The following is a 19,683-nucleotide window of genomic DNA, read 5'->3' as shown; positions in this document are numbered from 1 at the left end:
CCTGCAAATTTCATGATTTCCTTGTATTTAATAACTGTGTAGTATTCCATTGTGTAAATGTACCACAATTTCTGTATTCATTCCTCAGTTGAGGGACATTTGGGTTGTGTCCTGATTCTGACTATTATGAATAAAGCTGCTACAAACATGGTTGAGCAAATGTCCTTGTTGTGTACTTGAGCATGTTTTGGATATATGCCTAGGAATGGTATAGCTGGTTCTTGAGGTAGAACTGTTCCTAATTGTCTGAGAAAGCACCAGATTGATTTCCAAAGTCGTTGTACAAGTTTACATTCCCACCAGCTATGGAGGAGTGTTCCCCTTTCTCCACATCCTCTCTAGCATGTGTTGTCACTTGATTTTTTGATTTTAGCCATTCTGATGGGCATAACGTGAAATTTCAGGATCATTTTGATTTGTATTTCCCTGATGACTAAGGACACTGAGCATTTCTTTAAGTGTTTCTCTGCCATTTGATAGTGCTCTATTGAGAATTCTCTGTTTTGTTCTGTACCCAATATTTTAACTTTATTACTTGCTTTGTTGCTTTTTAACTTCTTGAGTTCTTTATATATTCTGGATATTAGCCCTCTGTCATAAATAGAGTTGGTGAAGACTCATAGTCAAACTTTGGGCAGAGCACAGGGAATTTATGAAAGAAGGGAGAGATAGACTTGAAGGGGACAGGAGCTCCACAAGGAGAGCAACAGAACTAAAAAATATGGGCACAGGGGACTTTTCTGAGACTGATACTCCAATCAAAGAACATTCATGGATATAACCTAGAATCCCTCCACAGTTATAGCCCATGGCAGCTCAGTGTCCAAGTGGGTTCCCTTGTAAGGGGAATAGGTACTGTCTCTGACATGAACTCAGTAGCTAGCACTTTGATCATCTACCCATCAGAGTGTAGGAGCCTTGCCAGGCCCCAGAGGAAGACAGTGCAGTCACTCTTGAGACCTGATAGGCTATGGTCAGAGGGGAGGGGAGGAGGACCTTCCCTATCAGTAGACTTGGAGAGGGGCCTGGGAGAGGAAGTAGGAAGGGAAGTGAGATTGGGAGAGGATGAGGGAACAGAGTACAGCTGAGATACAAAGTGAATAAACTGTAATAAATAAAATAAATAACTAAAAGGAAAAAAAGAAAAAGAAAATGAAAAGAATGGAGAAGCCATAAGAATTAACCCTAGAATACACTGTATTTTTCCTCATTATTTTCAAGAAGCATCCTTTTGGTAAAAGCCTACAGCCAGAAAGGGTAACTTCTTGTAACAATAAATGAACATCAAAACAAAGAATGCATCTGTAGGAAATTCTTCTTTTTCTTAACTAGACACATTTCATTCTGTGTTATTACAAATTTAAAATTATTAACTAATATCTTCAATATTTTATATTTAAATAAGGTAAGATAGCAATGGCCAAAATCTCAGTTCTCCATAGGACTATTTTGAAAAGTATCATTTGTCTATTTATAGATGAGAGAGAACACTAAATCTTCGGGACAGTGCCTGGGTGGGGGAATTTATGTGGACAGTGTAGAAAACAGAAAATTATGCTGAGAATACCAGAGTGTCCTGGGGACAAACACTTTCTCAACAAAAAGGCCTGCTGGCCACATGGAGTCTCCAGAGGCTCAAGTGATGTTAAAATTACATTTCAGATTGTGAATTATGCTTATTTAACTATATTTCCAAGATGGTATCACTTCATTTTTATTTAACCTTTGAAAGATAATTTTAAAATATTCATTTCTTACCTTTGATTCTTGAACCTTCTTGACTTTTTTCCTGCTGAAATGGAAACAGAAATAGGTCAAAATCTTTAAGTACATATGTTACTGTTACTCTGAAACAAAAAAAAAATATCATCAACATGAGTTAAATTATCTTTATATATATACCTCAAAATATACTTTTCAAAATTATCTATCATAGTAATGATAACTGTTCTTGTACATGTTTCTCTAAAAACCCAATATATATATTACAGATAAATAAATGGTGAATAAGTAATAACTATTCATGCCTCTTCAATTCTTATTCTACGTAATCTCAATAGATACTCAATAATATTTCTAAATGTGCTTTCAACACAATAGTAATCATAAAGTATTGGCAACGGTAAATACTTTAGATCCAATATAATGAAACTCACTAAAATGGTATAAAAGACTGTTCAACTGCCTTTAATTTTGAACTAGAATTTAAACTAGCCTCACTTGAAGGCTAATGTTGGCAATACTTTTTTTAATATTAAAATGTTGTTACAGTCAAACCATCAACTTGACAACCTCTTTTTTAATTTATCCAATAACTTCAAACTATTAGTTTATTTTTTAAGCTTTAAATTGGATATTGTGTAAGCTGAAACTTCTCAATTAATATTCAAGCACAAATTTCCCTCAACCAAGGAATGGATACAGAAATTGTGGTACATTTACACAATGGAATTCTACTCAGCAATTAATAACAAGGAACTAATGAAATTTGCAGGTAAATGGTGGGATCTAGAAAAAAATCATCCTGAGTGAGGTAACCCAGAAGCAGAAAAACACACATAGTTTATACTCATTTATATGTGGATATTAGACATATAATACAGGATAAACCTACTAAAATCAACAGTCTTAAAGAAGTTAAACAACAAGAAGGATCCCAGGAAAGAGGCAGAAACCTCATTCAGAAGGGCAAATAGAGGACAGGACAGGAGCCTACCACAGAGAGCCTCTGAAAGACAGCAGGGTATCAGAGCAGATGCTGAGACTGTTAGCCAACTTTTGGGCAGAGGGCAGGGAATCTTATGAACGAAGGGGAGACCTGGAGTGGACTGGAGTTCCAGAAGGAGACCAACAGAACTAATAAATAAATAAATAAATAAATAAATAAAACTGGGCCCAGGTGTCCCTGCAGATACTGATACCCCAACCAAGGACCATGCATGGACAAGACCTAAGACCCCTGGTCAGATATAGCCCATAGACTCAGTCTTGAAGTGGGTCCCTAGTAAGGGAAGCAATGGTTGTCTCTGGCATGAACTCAGAGGCTGGCTCTCTGATCACCTCCCCTTAGTGTGTGTGTGGGAGGGGGGTGCAGCCTTGGCAGGCCACAGAAGAAGACAATGCAGCTAGTCCTGATGAGACCTGATAAAGTAGGGTCAGATAGAATCAGAGGAGGACCTCCCCTATTAGTGAACTAGGGGAGGGACATAGGGGGAGAAGAGGGAGAGAGAGTGCAGTTGGGAGGAGAAGAGAGAGAGGGCCACAGCTGGGATACAAAGTGAATAAACTGTAATAAATAATAAAGAAAGAAAGAAAAAATTCAAGTATTAAATATATATTAATATTCATAATGTAGAATTACCTTAATGTTAATCATTTTTTCTAGTAAAAACGAAAAAGTATGTTGTTTCAATCATTAATCCCAAATTTCAAATTCAAGAAAAAAATCCATTGAGAAGTTATATGTATATATATTTATATTTATTATCATATAGTCATTTGACATGTTGATGGTTTCATAAATATTATTTTATACGTGAATATCATGTACTTTGAACATATTCACCCAACTTTTTTCTTTTCTTCCTTTAAGGTATTTCCATTGTTTCTCCAGTATAATCTTGTTTCTAGCTTTATTTCCCATATGTAAATTATTTCTTGAATCTACATAAAAAATTGAATCCCACACTGAAATAAAACAGTAGCATTTGTCTCTCTGTATCTGCCTCATTACACTCAAGATTATGCTATCAGGTAGCGTCCTTGTTCCTGTAAATAACATAATTGTGTTCTTCCTTACAGCTTTAGAAAGCTGTACTGTAAGTTTACACTCCACCTTTTTATCCCCAGTACACTTAGACTGTTTACACTTATTTGACATTTTATAAAATGTAATAAACATTGATGTACACATAGCTGATGTTATCATGCTCTCACCCTGAGTCCTTTCTGCTTGTACCCAAATTATGTGTTTGGTGTGGTAGTTATGTTTTTCAATTTTGTTTTACCTTTATACACATTTCTGTGGTATACTAATTTCAATCTCCACTAGCCCCACATAAATTTCCCACTTTCTCTGCAATAGCATCAGCATTTATTTTTTTTTCTTTTCATTTTTATTTATTTTTTGTTTATTTATTTATCACTATACCAACCAGTCCTAGACCCCTCTCCTTTCCTCCTGGTAGCACCCTGCCTCCTGGTGCCCCCCCCCAATCTTCTTTCTCCTACTCCTCAGAAAAGGGGAAACCCACCACCCTACTCACCCACTCCAGCATATCAAGTCGTATCAGGACTGAGCTCATCCCCTTTCCCTGTAGCCTGGCAAGGTAACCTCACTAGGGGAACGTGATCAAATAGCAGACAACAGAGTCCATGTCAGAGTCTGCCCTCACTCCTCCTATAGGGGATACATGTGAAGACCAAGCTGCCCATCAGCTACATCTGTGTAGAGACCCTAGGTCCAGTCCATGCATGGTCCATAGTTGGTGATTCATTATCCACAGGACACCCTGGGCCCTGATTTGATGACTCTCTTAGTCTTCTCGAGGCGCTCCTGTCCCCTCTCCATCCTTCGATCCTTCCTCCCACTCTTCTACAAGACTCCATATGCTCCACCCAATGTTTGGCTGTGGAGCTCCGCATCTGTTTCCATCAACTGCTGGGTGGACCCTCTCAGAGGACAGCTATGCTGGGCTCCCTTCTGCAAGTACAGTAGAGTGTCATTAATAGTGTCAGGGGTTGGCTGTCTCCCATGGGGTGGGTCTCAGGTTTGTCCAGGTATTGGTTGGACATACTCTCAACTCTTTTGTCCCTGCACATCTTATAGGCAGGGTAAATTTCAGGTCAAAGTTTTTGTGGTTGGCATGGTGTTCTTCTCCCTCCACTAGGATTCCTGTCGAGTTAAAAGGTGGCCTTTCAAGGCTTCATGACCCCTGCTACTAGAAGTCTCAGCTAGAATTGCCCTCATATCCTTCAAGGAACCTCCCCTGTCATAGGTCTCTAGCTTGTCACAGAGATGCCCCCTCTTTCTGCAAGCCCATTGTTTTCCTGGCCACACTCTCCACAGGTCTGATATCTCCATGCTCCCTCTCTCACCCTGTTCCTTCTCTTCAACCAATTCCACTGTCCATTCTATTTCCCCTTCTGAGTAAGATTTAAGCACCTTCTATTGGGTCCTACTTGCTACTTATCTTCATAGGGTCTGTGAATTATGCTATGTTTATGGCTAAAAACCACTTATAAGTGAGACCATATCAAGTGTGTCTTTCTGTGTCTGGGTTACCTCACTCAGGATGATAATTTTTAGTTCCACCCATTTGCCCTAAAATTTCATGATGTTTTTGTTTTTAATAGCTGATTAGGATCCCACTGTGTAAAAGTACCACAGTTTTCTTATCCATTTTTCCTTTGAGGGACATCTAGGTTGTTTCCAGTTTCTGGCTATTATGAATAAATCTGCTATGGACATAATTGAGCAAATGCCCTTGTTGTATGGTGGAGCATCTTTTGGGTATATGCCCAGGAGTTGTATATCTGTGTCTTGAGGTAGAACTATTTCAGATTTTTGAGAAAGTGCTAGATTCCAAAGTGGTTGCACAAGATTGCACTCCAACCAGCAATGGAGGAGTGTTTCTCTTTTTCCACATCCTTGCCAGCATGTACTGGCACTTGTGTTTTTTATCTTAGCCATTCTGATGGGTATGAGGTGGAATCTCAGGGTCATTTTGATTTGCATTACCCTAATGACTAAGGATGTTGAACATTTCTGTTTTAATTTTAATGTTCCTTTTTATATTAATTACATTTTATTCACTTTGTGTCCCAACTGTAGCCTCTTCCCTCATTCCCTTCCAACCCCACCCCCATCCCTCATCTTCTGTGGCCTGGTAAGGCTGCTCTTCCCTGAGCAGGCCAATCAGTTAATGTCAGAGGCAGTCCCTCTTCCCATTACTATGGAACCCACTTGGACACTAAACTGCCATGAGCTACATCTGTGCAGAGGTTCTAGGTTCTCTCCATGCATGGTCCTTCGTTGGAGTATGAGTCTCAGGAAAGAGGCTTGTGTTCAAATTTTCTGGTTCTGTTGCTCTCCTGGTGGAGTTCCTATACTCTCCAGATCTTACTATTTCCCACTTCTTTCATAGGATTCCATGCACTCTGCCCAACAGTTGGCCATAAGTCTCAGCATCTGCTTTGATAGTCTGGAGGGCAGAGCCTTTCAGAGGCCCTGTGTGATAGGTTCCTAGCTTGTTTCCTGTTTTCTTCTTCTTCTGATGTCCATCCTCTTTGCCTTTCAGGATGGGGATTGAGCATTTTAGTCAGAGTCCTCCCTCTTGATCAGTTTCTTTAGATGTACAGATTTTAGTAGGTTTATCCTATATTATATGTTTATGTGAGTGAGTATATATACTGTTATTCTATAGTACAGTTTGAGATCAGGGATGGAGATACCTCCAGAAGATATTTTATTATAGAGGATTGTTTTAGCTATTCTAAGATTTTTGTTATTCCATATTATTCCATATGAAGTTGAGAATTTTTCTTTCAAGGTATGTAAAGATTTGTATTGATAATTTGATGGGAATTGAATGTGGAGATTGCTTTTGGTAGGATAGCCATTTTCACTATGTCCATTTTATCCAGCCATGAGCATGGGCGATCTTTCCATCTTGCGATCTTTCCATCTTCTGATATCTTCTTCAATTTCTTTCTTCAGAAACTTGAATTTTTTTTTATACATATCTTTCACTTGCTTGGTCACAGTTACATCAAGAAACTTTATGGTTTTTTGTGGCTATTGTGAAGGGTTTTTTCCCTAATTTCTTTCTCAGCCCTTTTTTTTTTGTCCCAATGAGCCCCACCACAACACTCCTTTTGTCTTTCTTATACAGGAGGGCTACTGATCTTTTTGAGTTAATTTTGTATCCAGCACTTTGTTGAAGGTATTTATCAGCTGTAGGAGTTCCCTGGTAGAATTTTTGGGGTCACTCATGTATACTATCATATCTGCAAATAGTGATACTGTGACTTCTTTTCTGATTTGAATCCCCTGATCTCCTTTAATTGTCTTATTGCTCTAGTAAGGAAAAAAAAAATCTACCTACAATTTTGACATCTGCACCCAAATATCTAACAATATGGCTGAGTGGTTATATCCAATGGAAGTTTGATCTTACCCAATGAAAGTGTTGATCTTCCCTTCTTTGGCCATCATACAAGAGGTAGAAGTAACAACTCCAACATTTTATTTATTCATACTTAGAAATCCACCTTTATCACACTTTCTCTCGAGACATAACAGATAGCAATATTTTTGGAATATTTTTAAATGAGTGACTATGATCCTAGGCCAAAATCCTGATAGAATCTGAGGCATCCTAACGCCCTCTTCTTAGCCATCAGACCCCAGAAAAAATGAAACATAGATAATGAAAAGTTTCTTAGAAATAGATGATGGGGAAAAGGAAAGACCTAGTAGCACCCAGAGAAAGAAGTGTTCTCACAGGAAAAAAAAAATTCACACAGTTTTAAGAACTCATACATGTATTATGTAATGATATTATGTACACATATATGTATATAATGCACTTTTATACTGGTATACATATATACTTATGTTATGTGTGTTGCATAATTTCTTAGAATTTTTCATCTGTTCTATAAATGGCATCGTTGCTGTGGAAATAATGGAGAGAAAGTTACAGTCTTTCTCTGACTTAGCTAAATTGCAACTAAATCCATTTCCCTCTAATTTCTGCCTAATAACTGAATATACAGTGAAACAAGATAAATGCAGTGAAACAGTGGTTCCAATAAAGATAGATTCTAACATCTAAAATTCATGGGAGACTGTTACAAGAAGACATGTATATTTTAATGTCATTAGCTTCTGTATAGATAACCATAGTCTTTATTCAGAGAAAAAAGTTAAATCAAATAATCTAGAATTAAATATTCAAAATAAAGAAAAATACAAACTTTAATTATCCAGTGAAAGATAATAAAAAGATAAAGAATTGTAGGATTAAGATTCCTGAGAACAAAGTATCATAGACTCCCAGGTAATGCATTATTTATGAAGCGAATTTTCAATTGTATAGATTCTTCTCAGAGGTCAAGTACAATTATCTCTTTAAAATACCCATTAGAGTTACTGAGCTAGTTGGAATCATTGCCTTCAGATAAAATACTACTTTGTTTCTCTTGTGGGTTTAGACATAATACTGGAAATATTTAAGTAAGGAAAAGGATACTATGAAATGTACACACTTATAAAAATTTTATGATGAACCTAACTAGGAAAGAATGACTTTCACAGGCTTCTGTTTCATTTTTTCTAGGTGTCATTTAGTTCTATGTTGTTATTATTATTATTTTACTTATAACAGTAGAGTTTGGAATTGTCTAAATAATGGAAGAAAGGTAAGATAAAGTGAATGGCAATATTACTGATTTTATATTATTATTAACACGGACCATAAGTAGAAGAAATGTGATAGAAGGAAGACCAGTTTCTGTAACACAATATATAGGAAAAAAAAAGCTGAGGTATGAAGGGCTGGTCAATTAATTAAGTTATGTTCAATGTTCGATGTTCTTGCCCCTAGCAATAATATACCACCACATGGATCCAACTGGCCATTCTCCCTGGGGTACAGATATCCTTGACCCCTCCTAATAAACAAGTTCTGACATGGTCTCTAGGACTTCTTTTCCATCGCACTCACTGGTGCTCAGGATCCTCTTCCTGAGCTGGGCCATTTCCCACCAACCCCCAGCACCCAGCATCCTGTCAGGCTTGTGAGCAGTAAATAGTCTGTAAATACTAGGACAAAGCAGTACTCAAGCTGGCACATATGTATCAATAATGTATTTCCATTTACTGTTAAGCAAAAAAAAAAAAACAAAAAAAAAAAAAAACATAAAACTATCAGAATGACAATGCTTTGAAATTTATAAATCTACGGAAGTCGTTGATAGGAGAGTTATTTAGCATAATTAATTCATATGATTTGATAACTCATTTCTTTTTTGACATTCCCTTATATGAATACACCATGATAGACATTTTTTTAACCTATTGTCCTAACCATTCTCTCAATTACATTCATTTTTCTGGTGTTAACTATAAAAATACCTGGCAAATAAAGTACATTGGTAAGTATGAAACAATACTTATGTCTTTCTTAGTCTTGACTCTATAAAAATTGTCAGAAAATTAAGATGATAAAATTTTAGTCATGATTTTATTATATTTTATTTCATATACTTTTTCTTGGCATTTCAACAATAGTCCTGTTCCACTGCTTCCTGAGAAGGGCCTTCTTTGGCTAGTTAGTCTCAAACAGCATCTCTGTTACTTGATTATCATAAACCATTTGCATTCTTCACAGATGATACTGCTCCCTTTAAGGGTGTGTTTCTGGCCATGCCTGTTCCTCTCTGTGGAATGGTGATTTGAATGGAAAAGAGGATTTTGAGGTCTTATAGAGCCTTAAGGTCTAGATGAATATCTACTAGAAAGTGGCCTCTCTTCTTCATGTCTCTGGCTCTACAATTCAATACTTGAACATCAAGAAAAGTCACGTGCACGCATGCATAAACACACACACATGCAACAAGAAAAGTCACGTGCATGCATGCATAAACACACACACACGCAACATAGGCACATTGGTATATGGGAAAATATACCAATCTGTGGTAAAAATACCCTACACTCTCTGGAACAAATTCAGGGAGGATGGAGGGCCTCTGGTGATTTGCATGGGTGAAGGTAAAGAGTAAGTAGTGAGAAACAGGAAACCCTTGAAAAGAGAAGAGATTGTAGAGGAAAAGTAGGCTCTTCACACAGTTAAGAGAAAGAACAGAGGATATCGCATTATATCATGATCTCAGAAATGTAAATTATAAAATGTTCCCTTTCACAAGTGGAGCCTAGCTTTAAATACTGAGATTTGCGTGTTCAATTTTAGTACCTGAAGCAAGATAAACTAATATATAATATAAGCATTTTTTTCAAAATGCAATCAGAACAGGCCTTTTACTTTGTTTACCCACAATGACTTATGTTTTGGCTAAATATGTACTGATGAGAAATCATTAGTTCCTCTGACAATAATATTCTTATTGTAGATACCTACTAAGCCCTTCAGCAGACAGCAAACAAAATAGCAAGAACTTGCTGTTAAACAGATGAGAGTTTTCAGTATCCAATTATCAAAAAGACGGTAACAAAAGACATATGATGGGCTTAACAATTATAATCTATAAATGAATTCATCTACTCAATCTCTTCTATACAATATATATATATATTATGTGAATTATTATTTTATTACACATGTTCCAATTTTAAATGTTTACCTATTGGTTAGAAATTTCCTAAGATGAAACTTTCAAATAAAACCAATGGCATTATAGAAATACATAAAAAAATGATCCTATGGTTTAAATTTACTTGCATCCATTAAATGTTTTAGTTGTTTGCTTTTTACCAAGATCCTGTGCATTAAAATTAAGTCCATAACTCATATCTGGAAACAATCAATATATACTGTGCCAAATACAATAAACTATAATCCATAAATGCCACAGAAAATACCTTTGCTTTGTGGACTTTGAAATGTGCGGAGGCTCTTAAACTTCAATGTCTTATCCGTGTTTAACAACATTAAAAAAATGGTCAACATCAGATCAGAAAAATAATCATATGAAGAAATTAAAGGGTGATATATGTTCAAAAAGACAAAGAGACACATATTAGACAGAGTAGATGAACAAAAGAACCAAAAAGATAATCATTCGCCAAAAGTGTATACTTGTTAGATATATATGTAAGCAAGGTTCTTCATAATAAAGTAAAAAGTCTTTGTCATTTCTTTTATTATTTTAAACTTAAGGATTAAAAGTTTGATGCAGAAATATTTGACCTAAGATCAAATTTTAAGATAATGATAATTTTGTGTTTGAATAGTAACATTATTTTCCACTATTATATTCTGACTTATTATATTCTGAGATGGTTCCCTCTTTTCTCCTTCTTCTGATGTCCATCCTCTTTGCCTTTCTGGATAGGGATTGAGCATTTTAGCAAGAGTCCTCCCTCTTGATTAGTTTCTTTAGGTGTACAGATTTTAGTAGGTTTATCCTATATTATATGTCTATATGAGTGAGTATATACCATGTGCATCTTTCTGCTTCTGGGATAGCTCACTCAGGATGATCCTTTCCAGATCCCACCATTTACCTGCAAATTTCATGATTTCCTTCGTTTCTGTTGATGATTAATATTCCATTGTGTAGATGTACCACAATTTCTGTATCCATTCCTCCACTGAGGAGGATCTGGGCTGTTTACAGCTTCTGGCTCTTACAAATAAGGCTGCTACAAACATGGTTGAGCAAATATCCTTATTGTGTACTTGAGCCTCTTTTGGGTATATGCCTAGGAGAGGTATAGATGGATCTTGAGGAAGCACAGGAGCCTGACACAGAGGACCTCTGAAAGACTTTCCCCTGCAGACTATCAATACAGATGCTAAGACTTATGGGCAACCTTTGAGCAGAGTGCAGGGAATCCTATGAAAGAAGTAGGAAACAGTAAGATCTGGAGAGGATAGGAGCTCCACAAGGAGTGCAACAGAACCAGAAAATTTGAGCACAGGCCTCTTTCCTGAGACTGATACTCCAACCAAGGACCATGTATGGAAATAACCTAAGACCCCTGCACAGATGTAGCCCATGGCAGTTCATTATCCAAGTGGGTTCCATAGTAATGGGAACAGGGACTGTCTCTGACATGAACTGATTGGCCTGCTCTTTAATTACCTCCCCCTGAGGGGGAAGCAGCGTTACTAGGCCACAGAAGAAGACAATGCAGACACTCCTGATGAGACCTAATTGACTAGGATCAGAGGAAAGAAAAGAAGTCCTCCCCTATCAGTGGACTTGGTGAGGGGTATGTATGTAGAGGGTGGAGGAAGGGAGGTATTGGGACTGGAGGAAGGAGGGAACCACCGGGGGGGATACAAAGTGAATAAAGTATAATTAATAAAGAATTAAAAAAAACAAGATGGTAAAAATAAATCACCCAATGACAAAATAATATTCTATTTCCTAGTAAAAATTCATATTCAGTTAATTATTAGAGCTGAATCTATTTGCAAACTTTCCCCAAATTAAATAAAGATAACAATCATTATAACAGCTTTGCAATGTACTTTAGGAATGAGACATATAGTGTTGATATTTTAGCATAAATAAGTAATTAAAGAATTTGTTATAAGTGAAAACTCAATCACTAATTAATGAGTTTGTCATGGAAATTAGTGCTACTGCATGATCTTAAACTCAGACATTCACATTATAATTTCTTCTACTTTTGTCTTTGTAAGAATTTGTGTTTGTAATTTACTAAGTTTATAGGCAGTTGCTGAGTAGTAAATGTTATAGCAACACAATCATTAGCTTTTTTTAAACTAATTTCAATAGTTTGTTTTATTTATATATTAATAATCGAAAGCAAAGAAAAATACATTTATAACAAATAATTTATATTTTGATATTGAATCACAGGGAGTATTTCTTTACTTTTGGAGTCGTAGTTCATCAAATTTCTCTGTTTAGTCTGTCACCTTTTCGTGTTTTAAGCAGTATATAAAGATAAATATTTATAATGCAGTTAGAAATTTACTGCTTTAGGGAACTGCCACTTCCCTAAATCATTAGCTTTTTGATAATACATAATTAGGGGTATAGCACAGCTTACATAGTGATATGTTTTTTAAGATGTTACAATTATAATTTATTATTGAGAATAGGTTTTGTGAGAGAAAAAGAGCTGTACCGTGGTGTATAAAATATAAAGTTGTGTTAAATATCTCTGGCTAGACAAGAATAATGAGAGACAACCTGGGCACAGTAAACTGAGAGGCTTTCTGGAAGAGAGTGGTGTGATGATGGGTAGGAGCATGGAGCATGGAGCACAAACATACAGAGTGTCCATCTCTAAACAAAGAAGATTGAGACTCGGAGACATTCAAAGAAGTGACAGTATGTGCTGTTACTTTCTCAAATCTGTTCACTCTCTGTGCTATTTTTAATTTTTATTTTATTTTTATTAATTACAGTTTATTTGCTTTGTATCCCAGCTGTAACCCCTTCCCCCATCTCCTCCCAATCCTACCCTCCCTCCTTCTTCTTCTCCTATGCCTCTCCCCAAGTCCAATGTTAGGGGAGGTCCTCCACCTCTTCCTTCTGACCCTAGTCTATCAGGTCTCATTAGGACTGGCTGCATTGTCTTCTATGGCCTGGAAAGTCTCCTCCCCTCTCAGGGCAAGGTGAGCAAAGAGCTAGCCCATGAGTTCATGTCAGAGACAATCCCTGTTCCTATTACTGGGGAACCCTCTTAGACACTGAGCTGTCATGGTTTACATCTTTGCAGGGTGTTTAGGTCCTCTCCATTCATGGTCCTTGGTTGAATATCAGTCCCTTTATGCACCCTGGGCCTAGTATTTTTGGCTCTGTTTCTCTCCTCATGGAGCTCCTGTCCCCTCCAGTTCTTTCGATCTCCCCCTTCTTTCAGAAGATTCCCTGCACTCTGCCCAAAGTGACAGAGTCTCAGTATATGTTTTGATACCCTGTTGGGTACAGTCTTTCATAGGCCCTCTGTGGTAGGCTAATGTCCTGTTCCATGTTTTCTCCAGGAGCCTAACTGTGTTCTTAATCCTCTTCCTTACACCAGAATAAAAATACTCATCCTTATCCAAGATGCAACTGAAGATCTTTACAAAAAGTCACAGCTCTTGAAAATGCAGAGAGCCAATTGCCATGGACCCCAGTTGATAACAAACCTTATATCTAAGGCTCAGACATCATAGAAGGAACAGAATAATTGAGTCAGAAGACCAGGATGTATTTGGCCAATGTCTATATGTGACAGAGAAACGTCGCCCATGAACTATCAACTATGTGGTTGCTTAAACAAAGCCTGAATAATGACTATACATATTGCTATCCCAAGGTGGGCAGGGGAAATTCCACAAAGCTTCACTCCTAGATGAAAAACTACACGCAAAGATGTCTAAGAAGGTGAAAATCAATTTTACCTAAAGATGAACTTCCTAATTGGTTATTCTAGACCATTGGCTAAGTCCTACAAACATACACATATGAGCAACAGTAAATGAAATCAGCAAGTTGCATTTTTATATTAACATACATGTGTGTGTATAGTAACAATTTTTAAAAGAGACCATGAGTTTGAGAGGGATTATGGTTGAGGATGTATGATAAAGATGCAAACATAGTACACATATGTGAATATTATTTTAAAAGAAGAAAAATGATAATTATAGTAGTTAAGACATATCAGTCTTACAACATAGTAATTGTTTTTAACACATTATTTTTAAAACCTAGTGGGTGTTTTTTTTTTTCAGTGCATTTCATTTATATTTTTATTTCAAGTGCCTAAAAGTCAGAGACTAGTTTTTCCTACATAATCCTAACCCTAAGCACCCATGGGAGTCATCAAACAAAAGGGGTTTTGTGATGCTAAAGTATAAAAAATGTTTTTATCAAATTGCCATATAGAAATATGATCTCCACATCTGGGATCTTCATAAAATAAACAGGAAATTTTAACAATATTCCCTTGCCAATTTGGCAGATGGGTAGAAACAGCTACTATTAAAATAAGCTAAATTTTATACTAAGGTGAGTGACATCAAAGGAATTATATTTACAACTGTCCATAATAAAGCTTCTGCCAAAAAAAAAAAAGAAAAGAAAAGAAAAAGAAAAAGAAAAACTTACTATCTGCATGAAAGGTATAAGGAAATGAAAAAAGAAAAAAAAAAAACTCATAATAAACTATGTGGCTAGACCTCAATAATATTACGGGAAAAGATACAATTTGCTTACTAAGAATTCACCCCCAAGTTTCTACTAATGCCAGTACTATTTGTTCTTTTAAAAAAGGTGAACTTCACAAATTCATTTAATATTGGAAAACTTCACACATGGTTTCACGAATATTTTTGTTGTTTTGGATGAGACTCACAGGCAAACTTTGGTAAGAGCAAAGGGAGTCTTATTTAAGAATGGTGGGGGGAGGATAGAAGGACTCAGAGCAAACAGGAGCTTCACAAGATCAATAGAACCAACAAATCTAGGCCCAGGGTCATGCAGAGACTGATGCACCAACCAAGGGCCATGAATGGGAGGACCTAGATGCCCTGCTCAGATGTAACACATAGGAAGCTCAGTCTCCATGTAGGTTCCTTAGTAAGGTGAGCAGGGGCTGTCTCTGCCATGGGCTCTATTGCTTGCTCTTAGTTCACTTCCTTCGGGAGGGGTGGCCTTACCAGGCCACAGAGGAAGAGGATTCCAGCAGTCCTAATGAGACTTGATAGGCTGGCTTCAGTTGGTAGGGGAGGAGGGCTCTCCCTTTCTGAGGACTAGGGGAAAACAATAGGGGTAGAGGGATGGAAGATTGGACTAGGAGGAGACTACAATCAAGAGGTAAAGTGAATATATTTTTAAAAATAAATGTAAACTGAAAAATAAAAAGAAGGCATAGACTATTGCAGCCCTCGCCCCTTATCAGACAAGCTTCACTATGTAGAAAATCAGACGCACAATTGATTAAAGTGCAGAAAATAAGTGACATCAAAATGTTTAGAATTTAATTAGACTTCTATATCATACCCTCTCCTCGTAATGTTCAGGAAACCACAAAAAAGAGCAGTAAATAATATTGTAAGAAAGTTGGGGAAGATTCTGTGAACTGATGTCTTCTGGGCACAATAGGTCATAGCAATCATTAAACCACACCATCCTTAGTTGCCTATAGGGGCCAATCAACATTCCAGCATAGAGAGAGAAGGAGCTAACGAGGCAGCACAACATGCTCAGGAGCAAATGACAGTTGATAGGCAATGAAAGGTGAAGGGTAGAAGGAGGAGAGTCAGTTTTCATCTATGTTGTCACAAATGATGTGCTGACCATGTTCCAATGGATGGTGCCCTATACATCGCATGTAAATGGGACATGCTAATTAGTTGTGGATAGAAAAAAAAAAAAGAAGACATGAAGCTGGGATTGCGATGAAGAAGGAGTCTAGGTGAGACAGAAAGTTGGAAGCCAGAGGTGGATAAATAAATGTATAAATATATCTAAATAAATGGATTTTTAATTTATTATTATTATTATTATTTACAATCTATTCACTTTCTATCCTAGTTGTAGTCCCCTCCTTAATCTCCCCCCAGTCCCACCTTCCCTCCTTATTCCTCCCCTATCCCTATTCCCTCATCCACAGAGGACTAATATCCAGATTACATAAAGAATTCAAGAAATTAAACACAAACTACATAATCCAATTCAAAAATGTGGTGTAGGTCTAAACACTTTATGTATGAAATTTCCAAGCAATAAATAAAAATTTAAAACATTATTTGTTCTGCCTTTCATTAGAATCTGTGATGGACTGAATAGGTATGGTCCCTACAGACTCCTGTGTTTGAATGCTTGGCCTTTACAGGGTGGCACTAGTAGGTGTGGCATTGTTGGGGTATACGTGGCCTTGCTGGAGAAAGTGGGAAGAGTGTCACTCTGGAAGCAGGCTTTGAGGTCTCAGAAGCTCATGTGAATTATCTTCCTACTGCCTGCAGATCCAGATGTAGAACTCTCCGGTCCTTCTCCAGCACGTTGTCTGCCTTTCCTGCTGCCATGTTTCCCACCATGATGATGATGGACTAAACCCCTGAACTGTAAGCCAGCCCAAGTTAAAGGTTTTCCTTTACAAGAGTTGTCATGGTCATGGTGTCTCTTCATAGCAATTGAAACACTAAGACAGTATCCAAGCCCAAAGTCATATGAGTGTGCCTTCAGTATCATACATCACTAAACTAGGACCCTTATAATTACAATGCAGGCCAAATTGACCATATTTGCAAGATAACCAAGCATGCTTGTCCCATCCTCCTCAAATCAGCTGTAACTATGCAAAATAATGACTTCAAAATGAGTATGATCTGCATGTTAAATATTTAAATTACAAAAGAAGAAAAATAAAAAAGTCAAGAACATAAGAGAAGTGTTCAAGCCAAATGAACCTAAGCTGTCATGAGAAAGCTGTATTAGACAGAGAATATTAGAAAATATGTCCTGAAAAGTTAGTGGATAGTAAATACACAACTGAGCTCCTGGCCTCAGCCTCGTGTGTGTCTGTGTGTCTATGAAGGGACATGTGTCAACGAAGCTGTCAGCCTTTGGAGGTCAAAGGACAACCGTGGATATATTCTTTATACACTGTGTCTTCAAGATTGGATGTCATGTTTGCTACTTCATGCACCAGGCTACCTGGCCCACTCTGGTCCAAGTCCTACTTTACATGGGCCAGGAGGATCTGACCTCAACAATAAGCACTGTATCTCTTGAGCCAGCTCTCTAGCCCTGAAAGCATTTCTTTTATAGATTAGTTTTAGTAAGTTTACAAAATGAGTTTTTAATGACTTTTTCATATTGTATAAAATTAAGCTTTTATCATCACTCTTCCTCATCACTCTTAGTTGTATCTACTTCTCCCTCATACCAGTTAACTTCTCTTCCTCCCACAAATATGTCCACTTCTGTTTTTATGGCATGTGTGTGGGTGTGTGTGTTTGTGTCCATGTGTGTCCATGGAGTGCATTTTTCATTAAGATTTGGTTCAAAGATAAGAGACAACATAAAATATCTATCTGTATATTTTTCTTCCATTATTTTTCCATTTCCTAAAAAAACAAAAGTTTTTAGATCAATTTTGACATAAGAAAAATTCACAACTGTAAATAAATCCAGCTTTAAAGAAATTGATTATAAAGATATATATTTATTCATTTCCAGCAGAAAGTAAATGCTCATAAAGAGAAAGGAATTATCTATTATCAGACTTTCCCTAACAATATTTTTATAATAAGATGGCTGGATATTACTTTCTAAATAGGAAATAAATAAAATGCTTTTGACTTTTATATTTGCCTTTATACCACATATATCTTTAGGTATAGAAGCAACACAACTATTTTGAATACTTTCAGTTGCCTAAATTGGATCACAAGCGAGCTAAGGAGATGAGCATAAGTGAGCTAAAGTGATGAAAAGCACCTGCTGTTCTGACTAAGAACCTTGATTCAATTCCCATCACCCACAAAGCAATTCACAACTCTCTCTAACTCCAGTTCCAAGGGGTTTGATGTTTTCTCTTCACCAAAGGCACCAGGAAAGTGTGTGGGACACAGATATACAAGCAGGCAAAGCATCATGTATATAAAAATTAAATAAATATATATTTTTAAAATTCAGCACAGTTTTTCACTCTTTGTGCAGGATACATTCTCTCTTAAAATGTTGAAAATCATTCATTAAATACATATTAAAGAGAAGCTAAGAAAATTTGACTTTAAAATAAGTTCATAACTTCAAATGTATTATTTTCTAAATAAATGCAAAAATGGTATTAAATAGCACAAAAAATAAGTTGAAATTATATACACAGCAATATTGTGGCATCTTTGGAATAAAGGGTAACAGAAGGAAAAGTTTATTCCCAAAGACTGCCTTTAGATAGGAAGATATAAACACTAGTAATGTTCATAAATCAATACAGAAAAAAAAATAAATTCATTAAGCTTAGATATCTGCTGTGAATTTCATTATCATAGAGAAAATATGTTGGTACATGGAGATATTTGATTTTGTGAGTCTTCACAGGAGTATGATTAAACGACTGTTTCATATTAAAAGTCCTGCATGCAGCAGGTGGCAAATAGGTCATGAGGGAATGCAGAAGGCAGATGAGTGTACCGTCCATCTGCCTGATGGCAGCTGACAGCAGCTTAGTTTTCATCAGGCTTCTAAATTCTTCAAACCTCACCTCACTCAGCATAGCTTTCTAGCTCAACTAGAAAAGCTTTCTCTGTCTGACCTTTTAATCTAGGTTTTTCCCAAGATTACTGCCCTTGGAAGGTTGCTGTATTAGTAAGCGCTTCCATATCCTTGCTATAACATTTTTTAAAAGCAGATCATTTGAGTAAAAATTAAAATGTGTCTAATGGTTAGTTTACCTAGTGTTCACTCTTGTATAATGTTATTTTAATACATTCAAGTATTACTATTTCATGTGTTCTATAATTTGTGAATTATGCAAAAATACAGAAGAGTATGCAAAATTAATACAATTACAAGTACGTTATTTTGCTTAAAGACTCAATAAAAATGTAACCATAAATGTATTAAGTATTCTAACCAACTTCTTTTAAAATATCTTGAAGTAACTTATCCAGCCAAGATTTCTATGATAAAAACTTCAAGTCTTTAAAGAAATAAATTAAAGAAGTTATCCACAGAATAAAAAGATCCTCCATGCTCAGGGATCAGTAAGATTAACATGGTAAAAATGGTTATCTCACCTAAAGCAATCTACAGAAGCAAGATTAAATTAATCAAATTAAATTAATCAAATTACTAACAGACATTTTACAGACTTTAAAATAACAATTTTAGCTTTATATGGGAAAAAACAGATAGCTAAAACAATTTTATAGAAGAAAAGAACTGCTTTAGGTATCAGGGATGGTGATCCTTGATTTAAAGTTGTACTACAGAGCTCTAATAATAAAAACCACATGGTAT

The 19,683-nt window shown here is 36.4% G+C and overlaps 1 protein-coding gene across 4 annotated transcripts in view; it reads right to left on the bottom strand.

Moving 5' to 3' along the window:
• The window catches only part of Fstl5 (follistatin like 5), a 692,962-nt gene that overhangs the window by 557,885 nt on the left and 115,394 nt on the right, over positions 1-19,683 (bottom strand). For 2 of the 4 annotated variants that reach the window (XM_060378450.1, XM_060378448.1), the window contains exon 3: positions 1,759-1,789. In XM_060378450.1, the coding sequence (XP_060234433.1) occupies positions 1,759-1,789 (31 nt within the window). Of the gene's footprint in view, positions 1-1,758; positions 1,793-19,683 lie in introns of all 4 variants that reach the window. The other 2 variants (XM_060378449.1, XM_060378447.1) reach the window with 1 other exon arrangement.

This window comes from Meriones unguiculatus, chromosome 2, assembly GCF_030254825.1.
Source record: "Meriones unguiculatus strain TT.TT164.6M chromosome 2, Bangor_MerUng_6.1, whole genome shotgun sequence".
Taxonomy (NCBI): Eukaryota; Metazoa; Chordata; class Mammalia; order Rodentia; family Muridae; genus Meriones; species Meriones unguiculatus.
The sequence above is the reverse complement of the archived record's forward strand: the minus strand, read 5'-3'. Positions and strand labels throughout refer to the sequence as shown.